The 21,913-nt window shown below is 41.7% G+C and overlaps 1 protein-coding gene across 1 annotated transcript; it reads left to right on the top strand.

Annotated features, from left to right (window-relative positions):
• The first annotated feature begins 2,379 nt into the window (after nt 1–2,379).
• LOC148046378 (vomeronasal type-2 receptor 26-like) lies at nt 2,380–21,913 on the top strand. The gene is made up of 6 exons (XM_087714713.1): nt 2,380–2,636; nt 3,962–4,250; nt 10,302–11,159; nt 14,049–14,276; nt 14,579–14,705; nt 20,815–21,913. The coding sequence occupies exons 1-6, from the start codon at nt 2,380–2,382 to the stop codon at nt 21,708–21,710; spliced, it is 2,655 nt and encodes an 884-aa protein (XP_087570839.1). The 3' UTR covers nt 21,711–21,913.

Genomic DNA, 21,913 nt, shown 5'->3' on the forward strand with positions numbered 1-21,913 from the left:
ACAGGAAAGAGAAAGGGAGAGAGGAAAGACAAAGAAAAGGGAGGAAAGATGGGAAGAGAGGAAGGAAAAATAAGGAAAGAGGGGTTCTAGTAGTACAAGTCAACATAATAGGAAGGGATTATTTGAATGGTCATATGAGCATGATACACTAACTCGTGTACCATGTTCGTGCACCAACCATAAGATTTTTGGGCAAATATTTCCATATCATAGGATTTTTATATACTTATCGCTGGATGTTGGGGAAAATGTTTGCCAAATACACAGATGTTTCACATTTGTATATTGTACCATCATTGTACTTTTCTGGTTTATGATACCTGGGCAATGGAACACTTTCCTCCTATTATTTTTCCAAGGAGAGAGACCTTATATTATCTTTTCCCTCTTGCAGTCCTTGTTGCAATCACTGAATCTGATGGTTTTTTTCTTATCACCCCAATTCAAGAGTTGTAGTTCACTAGATATATACTAACATCAGATCTCTGCTACTTTCCTCTCTTGTACTTTGTTTCACGTAGTTCTGAAAATTTATATTAGTGTTCTGACAATAAATATGGACTGATGTGGGTTTTTTTTGCCATCTGTTGTTTAAACTTTATCTCTTCAGATTGTATGAAGTAGCAGACTTCATTTATTGTTGTTATTAATTGCCAAGTCGTGTCCAACTCATCATGACCCCATGGACAACATTCCTCCAGGCCTTCCTGTCTTCTACCATCCTCTGGTGTCCATTTAAGCTCACGCCGACTGCTTCAGTGACTCCATCCAGCCACCACATTCTCTGTTGTCCCCTTCTGCTTTTGCCCTCCATCTTTCTCGGAATTAGGCTCTTCTCCAGTTAGTCCTTCCTTCTCATTAGATGGCCAAAGTATTTGAATTTAATCTTCAGGATTAGATTAGTCAGGGTTGATCTCCTCTAGGACTGCCCAGTTTGATCGCCTTGCAGTCCAAGGGACTCTCAGGAGTCTTCTCCAGCGTCATAGTTCAAAGGCCTCAATTCTTTGGTGCTCAGCCTTCCTTATGGTCCAACTTTCACAGCAGGGCTGAAATGCTACCGGTTTGGGCAAGTTCCCATGAACCTGTAGTAAAAAAATGCTTTAACAAGTTAAAAAAAAAGAAAAAAATTCTGATGATCGGCTGTGCTGGCTGATGGTAGGAACTTTTTTTAGCATTTTGGGGTCCGTTTTTGCTCCCAGGAGGCTTCCCTGAGGCCTGCTAGGCCAAAAATGGGGGAGGGGCGGGCGTAGGGATCTGTTTCTGCTCCCAGGAGGCTTCACTGAGGCCTGCTAGGCCAAAAATAGTGGGTGTGGGGATCCGTTTTTGCTCCCAGGAGGCTTCCCTGAGGCCTGCTAGGCCAAAAATAGAGGGTGTGGGGATCCGTTTTTGCTAAGAGCCAAGGTGGCGCAGTGGTTAAATGCAGCACTGCAGGCTACTGCTAGATCAGCAGGTCAGCGGTTCAAATCTCACCGGCTCAGGGTTGACTCAGCCTTCCATCCTTCCGAGGTGGGTAAAATGAGGACCCAGATTGTTGGGGGCAATATGCTGACTCTCTGTAAACCGCTTAGAGAGGCCTGAAAGGCCTATGAAGCGGTATATAAGTCTACTGCTATTGCTATTGCTCCCAGGAGGCTTCCCTGAGGTCAACTAGGTCAAAAACAGGAGGAGGGTTTGCTATGAAAGAGAGGGGGGGAGGGAGGGATAAAAGAGAGGGAGGAAGGAGCACAAACCTTCGCATTAGACACAGATTCAACTGATTCCTTGAAAGAGCAGAGCAATCCAGGGCTGGAAGGGACCTGGAGGTTATCTAGTCCAACCCATTGTTAAAGTGAGTTTCTGTCTTTTGACACCCCCCTCCCAGTAACATGACTACATGGCCACACCCACTGAGTCACATTACACATCCACCCACCAAGCCACGCCCACCGAACCAGTAGGAAATTTTTTTAGACTTCACCACTATTTCACAGCCATACATTTCAACTGGGAAAATCATAGCCTTGACTATACACACTTTTGTTGGCAGGGTGATGTCTCTAAATCACCAGGGACTAGTAGACTTGAAGGAAGATTATTATTTGCCTGCTAATTAGCAAAATGACTCTATTCCAGTTCTGTTTCTTTAGCAGTAACAGTGCTGTATAAAGATTACTGCTGGAAAATGAGACCAGAAGTGCAACTCTTTGACAAGAGCCCTCACAATTCACCTTCTGCCCCTGGAATCTCAGAGGTTAGGTGAATCAGAGAAACGTTCTGCATTTAATAATCCAAACATTTACCTTTATCTTTTTATTTATAAAACGAACACTTTTCCTCCCTATTCTCATATTCAGTGGATATTTCCCATTAGGTTTAGTTCTTTGCATAGGTGAGAGCTACATGTTGTTCACCAGATACTTGAACAGGTGGGATGATGGCTCAAGACTTTTGGTGGTTAAAATAATTCTGCTCTTCTTCTTCCTTCCTGACTGTGTCAATGAGCGTTTGAAATCCATCTGCATCCAGCCTTCAAAATCCCGGAGCAAGATTAGCACCTCCAGATCACAAATGATACTTGGAGCATTTATTTCACTTAGGTATATTGATGATGTAATAGAGAGTTTAACAAAAGCGCCATACTCCTCCAAATATAGACAGTAAGTACCCTTTTCATATTTGAATAAAGTGCAATAAAACTTCAGAAAAAGGGGATAGAATGTATAAAAGAGCATAATTTGGAATCAAATGTGGCACTGCTCCCTTGGCTGTCACATTTTGGCATTTTCAGCATAACTTCAACTGAGAAGTCCTTCGGAAAATAGAAATATTATAAAGGACCATTTTAGAGATCTAGAATTATGAAGCTGCATTTAACATAAACTCTGAAAAATTGAATTTTGAAAAAATTCTCCAAGTCTTCTCTTTCCTGTACCACAAGAATGGAAGTAGCACTGGATTCATGAAAAATGTGATCTTTTGATTCTAAATCTTTTTCAATAGAGTAAATACTTGGCATATTTATAACACTGATCTAATTAGGATTCACAAACTGAAATTCAGGCAGTTGCAACTCTTTCTAGTAACATTTTTAGGAGCTGAATTTTAAAGGGAATACAATTCCAATTGCTCATAATATGCTCCATAAATTGTTCACAATGACAGATTATAGTAATCAAATTATTGATTGAAATGCTAATTACAAATTAACTTTTACAGCAATTGTAGAAAGCATTATGTAGAGAGCTGATTCATTTCATTCAATGTTCTTGGAAAAACCTTTTCACAAGAATGAAGGAAAAAAACTGCAAATTGGGACCTCAATTTGAAATGTTATATCTGATCATGTAATTTACTACCCAAGAATAACATAGATCCACTCAGTTGTAACCGAAGAAGTTATAAACTGGTATTCCTAGACACATCCATGATCTTTTAATAGATGACTTTACTAAGAAATGCATTTTTGTATCTGTTAGGAAAAGGACTTGCAATTTTCCTCTCCAAACCATTTCCCTGGAGGTCTACACCTTGCTGAATGTTACCTCCTAAAAGATTTGGATAGATTCTGCATAATTAATAAGAATAGTAGTAATCAATTGGACAAGAAAAATTAATTTATTTTAATATATATCTTTTAAAAACAATAAATCTGATCCAACCTTGTAAACTGCTTTTCACATGTGTCAAACTGCAAGAAATCTTCATAACTAGTTGAGTTTAATTATAGTCTCATAATGGGAAAGGCATAAGAATCAAAGTGTGCTGATTTGGACAGAAATAATTCATACTATCTTACAAAGAACTAAGATCTATTGCTCTGCATCTTTTGCTGAAATAACAGGGGCTGTTTAGGTGATGGGAATATTACACAAGGCAGAAAGTCTTTGAAATTCCAAATTAGTTTCCTTTGCACTCATAGCTCACAACTGGATTTAATTCTTTTGGAGATATGATTATATGTATTTATGCACTTTTATTTTAGCCTAATACCCAAAAACTTCCAGCACCGGTTTTCTATGTCTTTTACTATTCATGAGATCAACAGAAAGTTCCCCAACACTTCAGTAGTCCTGAGATTTTATGAAAACAGTTTCAGTGTCAGGCAGGCCAGTAAACATGTTCTAGATCATCTGTTTCTGGACCAAGGGAGCCCTATCAACTTCAATTGTGCTGGAAGGAAGAAGACAGACTTCTTGCCCATCATTGGAGGCCTCCACTCTCAAAACTCTCTCCAGATGGCCCACATTTTGAACAGCTACAAGTTTCCACAGGTATGGCCATTTTTCACAGAGCAGCTTCTTTAGCAAAACACTACCTCAGAATTACAGAGTTGTATGTGTGTCGCGACCATTTTTTTGGAAATGAGTGTTAAACATTTGAAACATTTTACTCATTTTTATGGTGTAACTTAGTGTGATAAGATTGTGCCCCATTGTACGTAGAAGGGAAAAAAATGGTATCTGAGCCTACCAACAAATAAACATGAGGCCGATGGTGACTCATCTTGGGGTCATACTGGAGGCTCCGAACATCAGATAGAACCTTGTCACACTAAGTTATACCATAAAAATGAGAATTACAAAGTTTAATACATTTTTTTTTAAAAGCACTGAATTCAACTTGATATTAACTCGAATTTGTTTTTGTGACCATAGAATGCTTGTAAATTACTATTTGAAGGTTCAGCATTAAATATAAAAATGTAAATGCCTGTCTTAATATGGAGAATTAATATTTAAACCCAGTTTTGCATAACAGTTTATTCAAAATGGTGCAGTAATAGTCATTACTGATTTTAGGCATCCATTAGAGCATACTTTCTATGTCATCTTGTTTTGCTTTGGATAGTGTACCTGTAACTCTATCTTAGGCATAGGCAATTTAACAGATATGGTAGGGGGTGTTGGTGAAGCTGGTTTTCCACAAACACTCCACGTCTTCATTTCAAAGGCATGGATGGATAGTGACTGTTTTCCAATTTCCCACACTGAAAGTTGTCTTGAGACTTACTGTTGAATGGGTCTGGGTGAGTTTTAGATGTGAAACTTTAGCATACGGCACCTCACTGTACTGAAACTGCTTTGAACACACAGAGTAATTTTTAAAACGTGTGGGCTTCATCTGGATGATTTTGAATGGCTGGTATCAGCTGGCTTTTTTCAGCAATCTTAGGAAACAAACTGGTAAAAAGAATTCTATTGGTAGCATAGCATGTTCAATTATGCTATGCATATTATCCACTTCTTGAATGCAAGTATGGCCTGTTACAGAAAACTTCATTTCAATGCTTTCAATGTTGTTTGATTCTGAAGAAAATCTGTTATAGGATAACAAAATAGTTATCCTATTTTGTGGAACGCAGCTGTCATGCAATAATGTTAGATGCACTGCATGTGGTTGATCTTGCACTACATTTTCCAAAATTTGTCCCACGACACTAGCTATTTCGTTTACAGTACTTCCTCCCATTAATTCTGTCCAAATGGCACAGTACCCTTGTCCTATATGTGATGTGTGAGCTGTCATATTGTACAAGTTAAGTTTACACTTGTAAAAAAAACCTGTTTGCACCAGATTTCTCCATGTCAAAACATATTGCCAACCTAATTTTGTCTCCTCTTTCTTCCTGTCTGTGATCTCTCATTAAATTCTTCTGTTGGATATGTGAATCATATTTCTTTTGTAGCATCTCTTCTACCTGCCCAATTGAAGAGACAATTTTATGTTCCTCGCAAAGGTCACAGTGATCTTTTTTGGGTACATGGGTTGCCAGGTTAAATTAATTGTTGAATATAGTTTGATCTTGTCTGTAGGTGCCTATCTGTTACTAAATCTTTCTGGCTATGGTAGTTGTACACTGGCTTTTGACTGATTGCCAGTGTTCCTAGATAAAAATCCTTGCAAACATGAATTGCTGCATGTCTTACATATATATGGTAGAAAAAACTGAATTTGCATCTAGAAGATTTTGTTTTTGCTGTGGGATGATGCACTGATTCCCTGTGTATAGTTTTGCCAATGTAATGTAACTTTTCATTAGGGCTCATAGCATTGTATGCTCTAAATATTGCTTCATGTTCCTCAGTTGTCACTGTTGTAAGGCAAGCAAATTTGCAACTCTGCATACAGTCCTTCCATGACTTAATTTTTTAGCAGGTACAGTTTCCCCACATCTGCTTACCCATTCTTCTGCCCCCTGACACATTTTATCCTAATATTGGCTGCCCATGTTTCAGGTCATTTCTGTCTCTTCCTCGTAAGTTTTTTTGATATTACTACTGGTGTGACAGTGTTTACTTGATCCTTAGTAGACGTAGGAGGATTGGCAACATCATCTGTTTCTTGATGGTTCATCATCCACCATCTTACTTTTGCATTTTCTATGTTATTAACACCAAACAAAACTTAGGAACCTTTATTTACGTTTCTTATATGGGAGCTAGCCAGGTAAAGTGGCATTACCAAGAAGCAAAGTTTCTCACACAGTGGGCCTATAAGGCCTCGGCCTCCCTCACAAAGTGGGCCTATAAGGCCTCAGCCTCCTTCACACAGTGGGCCTTTAAGGCCTCGGCCTCCCTTACACGGTGGACCTATAAGGCCTCAGCCTCCTTCACACAATGGGTCTTTAAGGCCTTGGCCTCCCTCACACAGTGGGCCTATAACGCCTCGGCCTCTGTTCTGCCAAACTCCCTCCTCCATACCTTCCTCACTAAAGGCTTATGCCTGCTTAAGCTAATATGCTGGAACATACATATGTGCATAATACATACATCCATTCTTACATATAGATTACACAGTTCTAACTGCAGTGCCCTGAAACATGTTTATTCAAGTGTGACTCACAGCCATAATTATTACTAGGATCAAAATGCAGGGTTCCAGACCTGCATTGCAATAGCACTGGTGAATGGTATAGATTTAAAGTACAGAATACTGACTCGTTTTCAATTAAAAGTTCCATATCCAATTGGTCATCTTCAGTTTCTGGAACATACTCAGATCCACTCGGTTCATTTAAGTCTGAACTTGCTTCTATATCATGGAAAAGAGACATTATTTCGGTATTCACGTGTCCAGAAACAGAGGCAATGCTAGGCGCTGCAAGGCTCCATCCTTGCTCCACCACATGGGAGCAGCCAAGTACGACCATCGGCTGCTGCAAATAGAACCCTGTAGTTCTGAGTTTTTGTGTGATAGTATAGATAGAACCTTGTAATTTTGCTATTTGTGGCAAATCTATTTAAAAAATCTATGAAATAAGTTGTTAAAAAATTAAGTTATGGTAGATAGAATCTTGTCACACTCTTAACTCATTTCCAACAAAAATGTCAGATAGAATCCTTAAGGTGACCAGATGTCCCGCATCTGGCGGGACAGGCACGCCTTTTCATAATTTTTCCCGTGTCCCGGGCTGTTCTCAAAAAACCCCACTTTATTTTGGCGCTCGCTGGCTCTGCCGCCCATCAGCTGCTGCTAGCTCGCTTGTTTCGTTCCCCCATCTATTCTATTCTACACTAAAAATCTAAGCCAGCCCAGCCTGCCGCTCACTGATTGGCCTGGACTTCAGCCAATCAGTGAGCTGGCTGGGATGGAAAACTTTAAGCACGCAGCATCCCAGCCAGCTCACTGATTGGCTGGAGTCCGCTTAAGCATGCCGCGCGAGTCTCTATTTCATTTCGCCTTCGCTGTTTGCTTTTGCTGCTTCACTGGTGAGTAACCAGTGGGAATCGGGAGGCTTCGCCGCTTCAGGTGGGCGGTGACGGCCTTTAGCAAGGGATGGCCTTTGGCTGGCAATAGCTGCCGCGGTCTGGCTTTCCTTCCCCCCCCAGCCCCGCCTCCTCCACTAGCTTTTGTCCCTCCACAGTAGGGCGGCTGGGGGGAGGAGACGGCCCTCCTCTCTGTCTCCCCCTTTGTGGAGTTGGAAGGGCGGGCCGCCCCAGCCACCCTACTGTGGAGGGACAAAGGCTAGTGGAGGAGGCAAGAGGGAAAGCCAGACTGCAGCGGCTACTGCCAGCTCGCAGCCTCCCTACCCTGAGAGATAAACGCGGGAGAAGATGCGGAGAGGGGGGAATTTGCATGGGGCGGGCTGCAAGAGGGAGGGTGTGAGTCTGGATTGCTGCAAAGCAAGTCTTGGAAAGTCCTTTGCGCCGGTTAGAAAAGGTCTTCACTCACTCCCTCTTCTTGCAGCACGCCCCAATGTGAAAAACGCCGAGATCCGTTGCAGTGATTTCTGTCAAAGCAAATGTGGGCGCAGCCAAAGAGCTTGTCTGAATGGGGCTGAAGGGAGGCAGCCAGGAGCCCAGCGGAGCAAGAGCGCCGTATGCATGCTCGCCATGTACCTTTGCCCGCAAACAAAGCATATCCGCGGCCGCCGAGAACTCCTGCACGTGAGAAACGAGCCGGGCTCCCCCGGGAGACACCTACCCACCCACCCCCAGGCCGGGGGGCCTGCAGGTGGGGGAAGGGCGGGGGGTAAATGAGCCACCGCAAGGGCACCGCATTTACCCCTGCCGCCGCCTCATCCTCTGCTGTGCTTTTGAGAAGACATGAGGGCTTTTTTCCTGCTCCCGCCCCCTCCGCCGCCTTCCTATTGGCTCCCGCAGCTTCATTGCTCCTCAAAAGCACTGCTGTTGGAGGAGGAGGCGGCAGCAGATTTCCGGTGGTGGCAGGGGCTTTGGGGGTTTATTTCAGGCGCAGCGCTGGGTGCAAGCGGCTAGGATTGGCCGCCCGCAAAGGACCTCCCCAGACTTGTTTTGATTTGCACGGAGCGACTGACGGTAGTTTGTGCCAGCCACAGCCGCTCAAACTAGTGTCAGTCGCCCCCGTGTTCAGCAAAGCAAGCCTGGGAAGGTCCTTTGTGGGCGGCCAATCCTCTTGTGCAGAGAACCTCTACTCGGAGCAACAGCCCGGAGCGGTGGGAAGCAAGCTGCGGGTCACCCCGTCGCTGCCGCCGCCTTCTTTACCTCCGCCTCTCGAGAGCCCAGGGTGGCTTTCAGGGCGCTGACGGCGGAGCGGACGTGCCCAGTTTGTTACTGCTTCCAGTGATCGAGATGGATGAAGGAAGTGGCGGTGGCGGACATCAGCAGCGACTGCAACGACCGCTCGGGCGAGGTGCGGAGGAAGAACGGAAGGTCCCTCCCACCCGCGATGATGGCTCCAGCCATGGACAGGCAGGCTGGCCCCAACAACAACAACGCACTGCTCTTGCCGCCACCTCCGGGTGGGAAGCAACCATGCCTCGCGGACTTGCTTCCCACTGCAGCCCCGGCACCGCTGGTGGTGTGCTGCGGTGGGAAGCGAGTCCGCGAGGCGTGGTTGTTTCCCACCCGGTGGTGGCGGCAAGAGCAGCGCGTTGTTTTTGTTGTTGTTGAAGAAGACGCCAGGGCCAGCCTGCTCGTCCATGGCTGGAGCCATCGTTGCGGGTGGGAGGGACCTTCCGTTCTTCCCCCGCACCTCGCCTGAGCGGTCATTACAGTCGCTACCGATGTCCGCCACTGCCGCTTCCCTCGTCCATCTCGATCACTGGAAGCAGTACCAAACTGGGCGTGTCCGCTCTGCCGTCAGCGCCCTGACAGTCACCCCCACCGGCGGCTACCAGGCCTCGCTGGAGTCAATTGCAAAAGCGAAGAGGAAGAGAGAAATGGAAGGAGTAGGAAGACAGAGAAAGTAGATAGGCAAAAGAAATGAAGCTGAAAGAATGGAAGGAGGAAGGAAGAGAAAAGGAGGAAGGGAGTGAGTGAGGAAAGAAGAGAGGATGGAAGGAGAAAGGAAGGAAGAGAGGGAAAGAGCAGAAGACGGATAAGGTGAAGGTAGATAAGCAAGAGGAATGAAGGAAGAAGTGAGGTGTCTCGAGGAGGGGGAAAACATTTAGTGACCAAAGTTACAATGGTATTGAAAAATTGACTGATGACCATTTTTCACACTTAGCGACCGTTGCAACCATTTTTCACACTTAGCGACCGTTGCAGCATCCTCATGGTCATGTGATCAAAATTTTGTTTGGCAACAGATTCGTATTTATGCTGATTTCAGTGTCCTAGGGTGACCTTTTGACAAAATATAAAAATTTTAATCAACCCCCCCCCCAATCAATGGTGTCCCTCTTTACCAATCTGAAAATCTGGTCACCTTAAGAATCCTGTAATTCTGACGTAGCAGAAAGTACTGAAAGAAGATCTTGATGGAAAACATGGGGTGTTTCTGATTCTGCCATGCTGTTGCACTAGAATCCAAAATTATAGGCAGAATGGAAAAGCTCCATGTTCTTCAAGATCCCCAAAAGATTCTCCATTTAACTTTCTATGCTTCTTTCTTCCAAACAGCTTGGTTTTGGTCAGTTTGACCCAGTCCTGAGTGATAAAGAGCAGTTCCCTTATTTTTTCAGTATGGTTCCCAATGATAACGTCCAATATGAAGGCATTATTCATTTACTGAAACATTTTGGATGGAACTGGATTGGCCTCCTAGCATCAGAGGATGAGAATGGGGAAGCCTTTCTTCAAAGTATCCAGCCAAAGCTCTTCCAGAATGATATTTGTATTGCTTGGAAGCAATTGATCCCAGCTTTTAAAGGTGGAGAGTCTACTGAAGGGGCAATTACTTCACATATATCCAACATACAAGACACTATGATAGTGAAGAAAATTGATGTGTTCCTTGCTTCTGGGACCATCCAATCTATGGAGGCTTTACAAATAATGCTGTATCTTTCTGAAAGAACCAAGAAAAAGAAAGTATATCACAGAGTGTGGATCATGACCTCTCAGTGGGATTTCACTGTGATGATGTTTAAAACTGGGAGTTTCCCAGCCCAAACTTTCAACGGGTCTTTATACTTTGCACTGCACACAAAAACAGTGCCAGGCTTTCATGGGTTTCTTGAGAGGAGAAAGCAATTTGCAAATTCATCTGCTGTCATGAGGAGATTCTGGTGGATTATATTTGATTGTTCCTTCCATCCAAATTCCAAAGGAGTGAAACGCTGCACTGGGAAGGAAGACCTGAGCAAAGCCCCTGGTTCCATGTTTGAAATGTCAATGTCTGGAGAGAGCTACAATATCTACAATGCGGTTTATTCTGTAGCACATGCTCTGCAAGCAATGCGTTCAAGAAGAGCAAAGCAAGCTGCATTGAGGAATCCGAAGGGAGCAAATCCTGATTTTCATTTTCAGCCATGGCAGGTATGTCTTTGCTCTTCCCAGAAACATGTATGTAGCCTGAAGTGGAAGGAACATGAATCAGTAGTATGAAAGCTCTGGGTCACTTCCTCTTCAGAAATGAATTAACTGTTAGCAATTACTAGTTTGCAATTGAGTCATTCATGCTTTTGGTTATGCTGTGTCCCAATTCTAACCAACTCCAGAAAGAATTCTTTTCTGATGGGATGTTTCTCAATTAGTTTTGTACCATAAATAGCTCATTAATTTTACCAGTTCCTATGCAAACACTTCCATCAAATCTCTCTTAAATTTGAATGGGCAACACTAAAATTGATGTTGACAATCTTCCTTATATTTCCTTCTATTAAACAACTTGCATGTATCCATTATACCCCCTGATCTTACAGTGAGACTGTTTATACTTACTGTACATTTATATGACAATTTTTCACATCTACAGCGATGTTATAAATTTGTCGACCCTATGAAATCATTGGAGATTCGTACCCTCACCACCATCCAGACCTTCCGCACAGCCCTTAAGATCTGGCTATCCTGTCAGGCCTGGGGATAAGGATTACGCCGCCCCACCCGAATGTTGAATGACTGTTGTGTTTTACTGTTATTATTTTGTTTATTCACGTATTGTGTTATATTGTCTTGCACTCCCCTTCCCATGAATTGTAAGCCGCCCTGAGTCCCCTCAGGGAAAAGGGCGGCCTATAAATAATAAACAATTCAATTCAATTCAATTGGTATTTGTGCATGAATATGATCTAAAATGTGATTTATTCTCTGCAGAATTCCATGTATGTCTTAAGGCATGGTGATGGGCTTCCTCAAATGAACTGCCCACTTATGTCCTTCCACAATATTTCTGTGTGATTAAACTCATTAGTTTTACTTGTCCACTCCAAAACATATATGTTCTTCTGCTTTAACCATACTTTGGTAGAACAACTTATGTGTTTTTTGTCTTATTGCATGAGTTGTTTTCTCTTGATCTTCATTTCATGGAGAGATGCCCTGACATTTACTAGTAGAATTTGCAGGTACAATTCAGAACTCATCATTCCACTAATGAGCAAGCTGTACCCAAACATATGCAAACCATGATACTACCATCAATAACTAAGATGTTTTTACAGATCTCCTTTCTGCTACCAATGACTTACTTCTCTATACTTCTATTATGAAGATATTAGACTGGACCTCCCACATTTACAAATCATTCCATTCATTGAATCACCTGGCTCTAAATTTTTATTCAAAAAATGCTAGAGGCTTACATACTTATGAATACTACCTTTGGATAGTCTTTCCCAACATTTCTTTTAAAAACAAGAAGAAGGGTATTGTTTTTCATCTATTTCTTTATGGTTCTCTTCTTCTAGTTTAAAGCTTGCATAGAGAACAGTCCATGCTTTAGATATTTTTGCAGAAATATTGAAAATTCAAATGTATTTACAAAGACTGAAGCATCACAATGTGAACTATTATGCTTCAATATCTTTACTGGAAGTTATGAAAAGGATCATGGGTTTTTGCAGTGATTGATTGATGGAACAAGCTTGTGCTCAATCCTGATAAGATTGAGTGGCTTTGGATGTTGCTCCTGAAGGACTGCTTGGACAGTCCATCCTTAACCCTGGGGGGTGAAAATTTACGCCCCTCAGAGAGGGCTTGCAATTTGGGAGTCCTCCTGGATTCGCAGCTGAAACTGGAACATCATCTGTTGGCTGTGACCAGGGGGGCCTTTGCCCAAGTTCATCTAGTGCACCAATTGCAGCCCTATTTGGACCGGGAGGCACTTCTAATGGTCACTCACACCCTTGTCACCTCGAGGCTGGATTACAACATGCTCTACATGGGTCTACCCTTGAAAAGCGTTCGGAGACTGCAGTTAGTTCAAAATGCGAGCGATATTGGGTGTGCCGAGGTACACCCACATTACACCTGTCCTCTGTGAGCACCGACTACCAATTGGTCTCCAGACTCAATTCTATGTGTTGGTTATCACCTTTAAAGCCCTAGATGGCTTAGGGCCAGGGTACCTTTGAGACCACCTGCTACCTCCCAGCAGCCAGTAAGATCCCACAGATTGGGCCTCCTTCAGATGCCATCAGCCATACAGTGTCCACTGGCGGGCCCTCGGAGGAGAGCCTTCTCTGTGGCTGCTCCGACTCTCTGGAACCAGCTCCCCCCCCGAGATCCGGACCATACCCACTCTCACGGCCTTCAGGAAAGCTGTAAAAACTTGGCTGTTCCAGCAGGCCTGGGGCTGTTGACCTCACTGTTGAGGTCCAGCCCCAATTAGAATGAATGTATGGGGGTGTTGCTGTTTTTAAACTTTTTTCTTTTTATCGTTATGTGTTTTTTTTTTCTTATATTTTTTGTAAGCCGCCCGGAGTCCTTCGGGATTGGGCGGCATATAAATATACTAAATAAATAAATAAATAAATAAATAAATAAATAAATAAATAAATAAATAAATAAATAAATAAATAAATAAATAAATAAATAAATAAATAAATAAATAAATAAATAAATGGAGGTGATACACTCTCCCATTTTCATGGGATGTCCTCTTTCCTCCTGTTTTTTATTTATGCAATAGGTGCATAAATAGGAAAGGGCTGATTATGTGAGAACTCTTATTTTATAGAAAGCATTTCATTTATTTATTAAAACATTCAAGGTAAGTCTAAGAAAAATCTGAGGTTTGATTTCTAAAATTCAAGCTGAATTTTGGAAAGTGGCGAGATATCTGAATAATACTGGAATAGATGAACAGTTACAATCATGACAAGCTGAACTACACAAACTGTTGGGATTATGAATATTACCAAATTTGGGGGAATATTGAGGCAATTCTGATCTGGTCTTACTTTTCCTCTCTCTTCAAACCAGCTTCATTATTTTTTGAGAAACGTTCGCTTTAACAACAGTGTGGGAGAAGAAATATTTTTTGATGAGAAGGGGGATTTTGATCCAGGGTATGACATCTTCAACTTGGTCGTCTTTCAAAATAGATCTTTCCAGAGAGTCCATGTTGGAAGGATGGACTCCAAAATTTCTGATGGGAAAATGTTCACTCTCAATGAAAGTGCCATTGTGTGGAATCCCAAATTTCGGCAGGTAGGATTTTTTGAGATGGTATAGTTAAGCAATGACTCATCGGTTAAAGATGCTAAGCTTGTCAGCTGAAAAGTTGACACCCTGGGTTCAAGACCCAAATGCTGGTTTAATGAGTGAACTCCCATTACTTTTCCCACTTCCCACCAAACTAGCATTTTGAATGTGTTCAAATGTGAGTAGATAAATAGCTATCCCTTCAGTGGGAAAATAACAGTGTTTCATGTACTTAGGCATATAGTGATGTCTGACACATGACTGGTTGGTGAATTCTACTTATAAACCTTCCTGATGGTTATTTTCAGGTACCTCCTAAGGCCAGATGTGTGGAGAGCTGTCTCCGGGGCTACAGCAGGGTTGTTGAGGAGGGAAAACCATCTTGTTGCTACAGTTGCAGAAAATGTCCTGAAGGAAGCATTTCAGTCCAAACTGGCAAGTTAAAAATAGAATTATAAATGCAGAAATGCAGACTTTTTCAACATTGAATGCATATTTATGTTAAACTATCCTTCACTGTACTAAGACGTGCAGTGTTTTTAGAAAGGAGAGAGAGAAGGATAACCTTCAAATAGTGTGGAAATTAAATTTTATATTTTGGATAAGAGAAAATGTTGTTAGTTGCCATGTGGTTGCTGCTCTGCACCCCAACTGAACTGCCTCCTCCTGCCTACAGGTAAGTCTCACTAGCCCCCGCCCAGAATCTTTCTGTGCCCCACCACCATCCCCACCAGGCTCACAATCTTCCCCCCTTCCAGGATCCCCATGAGCCCCATTTTGGCTCCCAGCATACTTTTTTTTTTTAAATAATTTTTTTTTATTTTTTTTGTTACATAAACAACACATACCCACAACAGTGGGGGGGGGGAAGTCAAAACAAAAAAGAACAAAAAACGAAACAAAGAAAAAAACACAACAAATATATGTTATAAAAAAGTATATCAACTGGTTACAACAAGTTTTTGTGCATCTCTTCCATTAATTCATATTAATTCAAATATCTTAACTCAAATGTTTGCCATATTAACATCATCATACCTCCACTTTTAGTTGACTACAGTTGTTTAAACATCCTTCATCCTTAACTATACCAAAAATTTAATCCATAACCACATGCTGGCATTTCATTTACTTGTTTATAAAATCCTCCATTAACATCAAATCCTCATATCCTGTTTTAGCTAAACATCCATAATATTTAATACCAAAAATTTCATCCTCCATGTATATAATTTATTATCAATTTTTATTCATCTATACCTATTGCAAATGAATTCAACTAAGTTTAGCTAATTTTAAGTTATACTCTTCCACCTATCAACCTGTGTCTCTCCAATAACAGAACAATCTTATATTTGCTGCCATTAACTATACCAAAAATTCAATCCCTAACCACATGCTGGCATTTCATTTACTTATTTATAAAATCCTCCATTAATTAATTAACATTAATTCCTCATATCCTGTTTTAGCTAAACATCCATAATATTTAATACCAAAGATTTCTAATTTCTAATCCTCCCTGTATATAATTTATTATCATTCTCCTTTCTTTATTTGGTTATATCCTATATCATAGCATTTTCCCCCTATTAGTTAAAGTTTAACTGTATATAGTTTTATTTTATTTTTTTATAATAATTATTATTGTGATTAATAACCTTTATATATAATCCAAAGATATTTCTAATCTTCCCTTCTCATTTCCAGTTATTATTTATCATAGCAACTCAACATTATATACATTACTATCATTATCAATTATTATTCAACTATATCTATTACAAATGATTTTAACTAGGTTTAGCTAGTTTTAAATTATACTTTTCCATCTATCAGCCTGTGTCTCTCCAGTAACAGAACTACCTTGAATCTGTTGCCATTCATGGGTCCAGTTCTCCAAACATCTTTATGAGCAAGTCCATACGAAGAAATCTTTGCACCTTTCTGCTTATGGTGCCTCTCATATAATGCTGCCACCCTCCTTTTATTTCCTTTATCAGCTTGTCTTTAATTCTCAGTGGTGGTATCAAAAGTTTTGCAGATGGTATTTCATAAAGTATAAATTCTTTAATGCTTCTCACTCCTCCTGCGCCCTGTCTTTCGAAGTAAATCTTCTGTGTGGCTGCCCTTCAGACATTCCATCTTTTTCTCCCTCAGAGGTAAACCAGTTGCCCCGAATATCAGCAAATTGTGAATCTTTATCTCTGACATCCTTAGTTTGTATTTGAGGAACATTCTCAATTTTTCCCTCGTATTTTGTTGCTAAAAACACCAAATAATCCAGTTTTCTCTCAATTCTAGCCTGTGTGGCAGTTAATTTCTGTAGCGCTGAAAAAATCATTTGAATAGAGGCTTGAATAGATGCCATGTTTATATGCAGTTAGTATTTTTTCTTGAGAGCTCTGAAGTATTTTGCAAATAAAAGCAGGCTGGGGGCTATGCAATCTTATCAGATCTTAGACCAATACAGCCAAGCAATAAAAGTGTCAAGTTGTAAACAACCAAATTATACTGAATTGGTTTACAGCCCGCTTGCAGAGGATCAGAGGAGATGTTGGAGTAATCTATCCTTTGTCCATGTAAATAACATTTAAAACATTTAAAAAGTAGAATAACCACCATCCAAAAACCAATAAAAAGATCAAGATCGCCGCTAGATTCTTCTGTTCATTAATTTAAATTAGCTTGAATTTTTAGATGGACTGTTTATTTCTGAGTAATAAAATAATCTTACCAGTTGAAAACACTTTCGTCATTCTTTGGGGCTGCCTGCAGTTTCAATTAGCCTTATGGCTAATCCGGAAGTCACTGGCAAAGGAGGTTATTTTCCAATTCCCCAGAGACTTTGCGAACGTCTCTGGGACCACTGGATCTCCTCCTACCTTTCACTGTCTCTCCGGGACAGCTTGGGTCCAAAAAGGGACTGTCCAAATGCTTCGGAATAGAGGAATTTCAGGAGCAGCCTGAAAGCCCCTCTTCTCGCTGCTAAGCCTGCCTTCTCCCGGCTCCCAGCATACTTCAGAGAGGCCTGCTAAGCCCAAAATAGAGCATCGGGGGGGGGGTGCTAGGAAGATTCCCTGCATCCCCCTGGGAGCAAAAGCAGGGGGGGGAGGATTCAAGAGAGAAAGAAAGAAAGAAATCCTCACCGTTGGTTATCCCCAAGTGAATGGAGCAGAGATATCTTCAAACTCGGCAACCTTAAGACTTGTAGACTCTGCTGGCTGGAGAATTCTGGGAGTTGAAGTCCACAAGTCTTAAAGTTTCCAGGTTTGAAGACCTGGCATGGAGCTTGAGTTGAGAGCTTATTGAAAGTGTGGCTAACTATCTTTGCTCATGCTAAGCTAATTAATAGTGGAGCTCTAAGAGTGCCAGATGATCAATCGGCATGTTCTCAGTTTCAAAATGGCTGATTTTTCTTCCTCCTACCAAAGACCTTTTGGGGTTCTTCACAGGAAGAGAGGAATGAAAGGAGAGAGAGAGCAGGGGAGGGAGGGAGGAGAGAATAAGGGAAGGGAAAGTGAATGAGATGTGAATGGATGGATGGATGGATGGATAGAGGAAGGGAGGGAGGGAGAGAGAGAGAGAGAAAGGAAAGAAAGGAAGGAAGGAAGGAAGGAAGGAAGGAAGGAAGGAAGGAGGGAAGGAAGTCCACAAACCTGGCACTAGATGCAGCTTCAGAGGATACTTTGAAACAGAACAGCAGTCCAGGGCTGGAAGGGACCTCAGAGGTCATCTAGGCCAACTCCCTGCAGGAGATCTTATATCATCCTGGTCATTTTAGTGCCTCTAACACAGAAAGAACTAAGAAATTCTGCTCCAAAACCAGTAGTAAAAAAAAATTGAAACCCACCACTGCTGCAGTCCCCATCTTAGAGCCAAGGGAAAAAAAATGTGTCACTACCTCCATTTCTTCCCCATTTATTTGGCAGGAATTGAGAGGGCTGGATGCCATAATCTTAGTTTTCTTAATATTGAGTTTCAAGCAAACTTTTGCGCTCTCATTCTTCACCTGCATCACCTTTCCACTTTCTGCCTTTAGAATGGTATCATCTGCATATCTGAGCTTCAGGGACGTGCAGTCACTAGAGGCAAGGGAGGCAGGGCCTCACCAGTCTCCTCAGGGAAAGGAAAGGATTTTAAATAATTTTCTTAAAATAATTAAAGCCAGGGTAGTTGCTACCAGATTTCAAGTCACAGTGACTTGGTGTCTGCTCTCAGTATTAACTAGGAGGAGGCCAGAGAACTAGGGGCCTCTTTTGCTTAAGGAATTTTTCGCCTTTTAAGAGTTAAGCAAGGGTTAACAAGCGAAGAATTTCTTATGCAAATGAGGCACGTATTCTCTCGCCTCCTGTAGAGGGCATTTTTAGAGGCTTTTTAGAGTTCTCTGGGAGCGACTAGCTCAGTCTGACTTCAGAGCTCTGGCTTTTCAAGAGGGGAGGGCAGGGCTGGGAGAAGCAGAGTTGAAATCGTCTCTGAAACAGCTGGAAAAGGTGCGTGTGAGGGGGGAGGAATTCAAAAAGTTTGATCGGAAGGCAGCAGGGGAAGGGGGGGTATGGCAGAAGAGCTGCTTTCAAGCCTTTGGAAAATATATCCAATCCAACTTCTGTGTTTGTGTTTGAGAGTAAGTGAATGAGAGAGGGATCGAAGTTCTCTGTGTGCATGTGTCTGTTTGAGAGAGGGGGGAGGGAGGGAGGGAGATAGGGAGGAAGGAGGGGGAGGGAGAAGAAAAAGAATGGGAAAACTTATTTTGCAAGGGGGAAAAATGCTGTCGCTTTAAATCGGAACTGAGCATGCCTGGCTGTGGAATTCTGGGAGTTGAAGTCCACAAGTCTAAAAAGTGCCTCATCAAGGCTAAGCTGACCGCACGTCACTGCTGAGGTTGTTGATATTTCTCCCGGCAATCTTAATTCCAACTTTTGATTCATCTAGCCCCGCCTTTCTCATGATGTGCTCTGCATATAAGTTAAATAGGCAGGGTGACAGTATACAGCCTTGCTGCACCCCTTTCCCAACTTTGAATCAATCAGTAGTTCCATGTCCATTGCTCACTGTTGCTTCTTGACCCGCATATAGGTTTCTCAAGAGACAAATAAGATGGTCTGGTACTCCATCTTTTTAAGAACTTGCCACAATTTGTTGTGATCCACACAATCAAGGGCTTTAGTATAATTAATGAAGTAGGAGTAGATGTTTTTCTGGAACTCCCTAGCTTTCTCCATGATCCAGTGTATATTGGCAATTTGAACTCTAGTTCCTCTGCCTCTTCAAAATCCAGCCTGTACGTCTGGTAATTCTCGATCCACAAACTGCTGGAGCCTAGCTTGTAGGATTTTGAGCATAACTTTACTAGAATGTGAAATTACTGAAATGGTGCGGTAGTTTGAACATTCTTTGGCATTGCCTTCTTTGTAATTGGAATGTAAACTGACTTTTTTCCAATCCTATGGCCACTGTTGAGTTTTCCAAATTTGCTGGCAAATTGAGTGTAGCACTTTTACTGCATCATCTTTTAAGATTTTGAATAGCTCAGCTGGAATACTGCCACCTCCACTAGCTTTGCTGTTGCTCAGATTTCCATTGAACTTCACATTCTAAGATGTCTGGCTCAAGGTCAGTGACCATCTCATCATGGTCATCAGAGACATTCAGCTCATTCTTGTATAGTTCTTCTGTGTAATTTTGCCACCTCTTCTTAATCTCTTCTGCCTCTGTTAAGTCCCTGCCGTTTTGGTCCTTTATCATGCCCATCTTTGCATGAAACATTCCCTTCATATCTCCAATTTTCTTGAAGTGATCTCTGGTCTTCCCTATTCTATTGCTTTCTTCTATTTCTTTGCACTGTTCATTTAAAAAGACATTCTTATCTCTTCTAGTGATTCTCTGGAATTCTGCATTCAATTGGGTGCATCTTTCTCTTTCTCCCCTGCCTTTTCCTTCCCTTCTTTTCTCAGCTATTTGCAAAGCTTCCTCAGCAGCCACTTTGCTTCCTTTCATTTCTTTTTCTTTGGGACCATTAAAGGACCATTCCATTAGCAGTCATTAAAAGTTAAATCAAAATATTAAAAAAGTAGACTCAGAGCATCCTCGTGGTCACATGTTCAAAATTTGGGGCCTTGGAGATCAGTGTGACGTCACAACGGCTGCATCTTCCAGGATCATATGATTGCCATTTATTCCAGCCATTTATCATAATCCCAGCCAACTTCTGACAAATCAATATGGCAAACCAGATTCTCTTAAAAACCTGATGATTAATTTAACAACTGCAGTGATTCACTTAAAAACCATGAGAAAAAGGTCATAATATTGGGCATGAAAGACTTAACTACTCCCTTGTTTAGTGATCAAAATTTTGGTTTCAATTGTGGCCCTAATTCCACTTGTAGGTGGAATTGGTTATGTGAATTGACCTACCAAGTATGCTTTCTCTATGTTGACTCTTTACGTTAGTGTAATTTCTCTACTTTTGACTAGATTCTGTATGTTAGCTCTATATTCTCTTTTTATTTGGAAATGACAAGATTTTCTTCATGTCTTTCAGATGCAGATCAATGTGAGAGATGCCCAGAAGATCAATATTCAAATGCAGAAAGAGATCAGTGCCTTCCCAAACATTTCAGCTATTTATCTTTTAGTGAACCATTAGGAATCACTCTGACTTCCTTGATTCTTTTCTTTTCGGCAACCCTCATTTTGGTGGCATTGACTTTCTTTCTTCACTGGGACACCCCCATTGTCAAAGCAAACAACAGAAACATCACTTGTGTCCTTGTTTCTTCTCTTCTCCTTTGTTTTCTCTGTCCCTTTTTGTTCATTGGTTGGCCTGGGAAAGTGACTTGCATTCTCAGGCAAACAGTCTTTAGTATCATTTTCTCCATTTCAATTTCCTGTGTCTTGGCCAAAACCATTACAGTCGTCCTAGCCTTTTTGGCCACCAAGCCAGGAAACACAATGAGGAAGTGGCTAGGAAAAGGTCTGGAGAGATCAGCCATTGTCCTTGGCTCCTTCACCCAAATTGTTATCTGTGGGGTGTGGTTGATCATATCTCCTCCCTTCCCAGAATTAGACAAGCATTCACAGGTTGAGGAAATTATTGTGCAGTGTAATGAAGGTTCAGATAACATGTTCTATATTGTCCTGAGCTACTTGGGATTGCTGGCCACCATCAGTTTCATTGTGGCATTCTTTGCAAGGAAATTACCAGATACTTTCAATGAAGCCAAGCTGATCACATTCAGCATGCTTGTATTTTGCAGCATTTGGGTGTCCTTCATTCCAGCCTATCTGAGCACCAAGGGGAAATACATGGTGGCTGTGGAGATCTTCTCCATCTTGGCTTCTGCTGCAGGCCTACTGGGTTGCATCTTTCTCCCCAAATGCTACATCATTATCTTGAAGCCACAACTTAACACAAAGCAACATTTGACCCGAAGATAATTTAATGGTTGAATTCAATTTGAAGTCATATTCTATTTTTCAGCCTTTTAGTAGTGAACCTGGGTATCCATGGGGAGAATCCGAATATTCAATATATTCAGTCATAACTCTGCAGTCAAACCCTGTTTTGAATGAGTAGTTTATATCTATGGAGTTCTGTTACTGTGATTTCTCATTACCTTTTATTCATTTCCATCACTCAT

This window comes from Thamnophis sirtalis, unplaced genomic scaffold, assembly GCF_051295495.1.
Source record: "Thamnophis sirtalis isolate CommonGarterSnake01/CBP01778 unplaced genomic scaffold, rThaSir2_p1.2 scaffold_4, whole genome shotgun sequence".
NCBI classification, from domain to species: domain Eukaryota; kingdom Metazoa; phylum Chordata; class Lepidosauria; order Squamata; family Natricidae; genus Thamnophis; species Thamnophis sirtalis.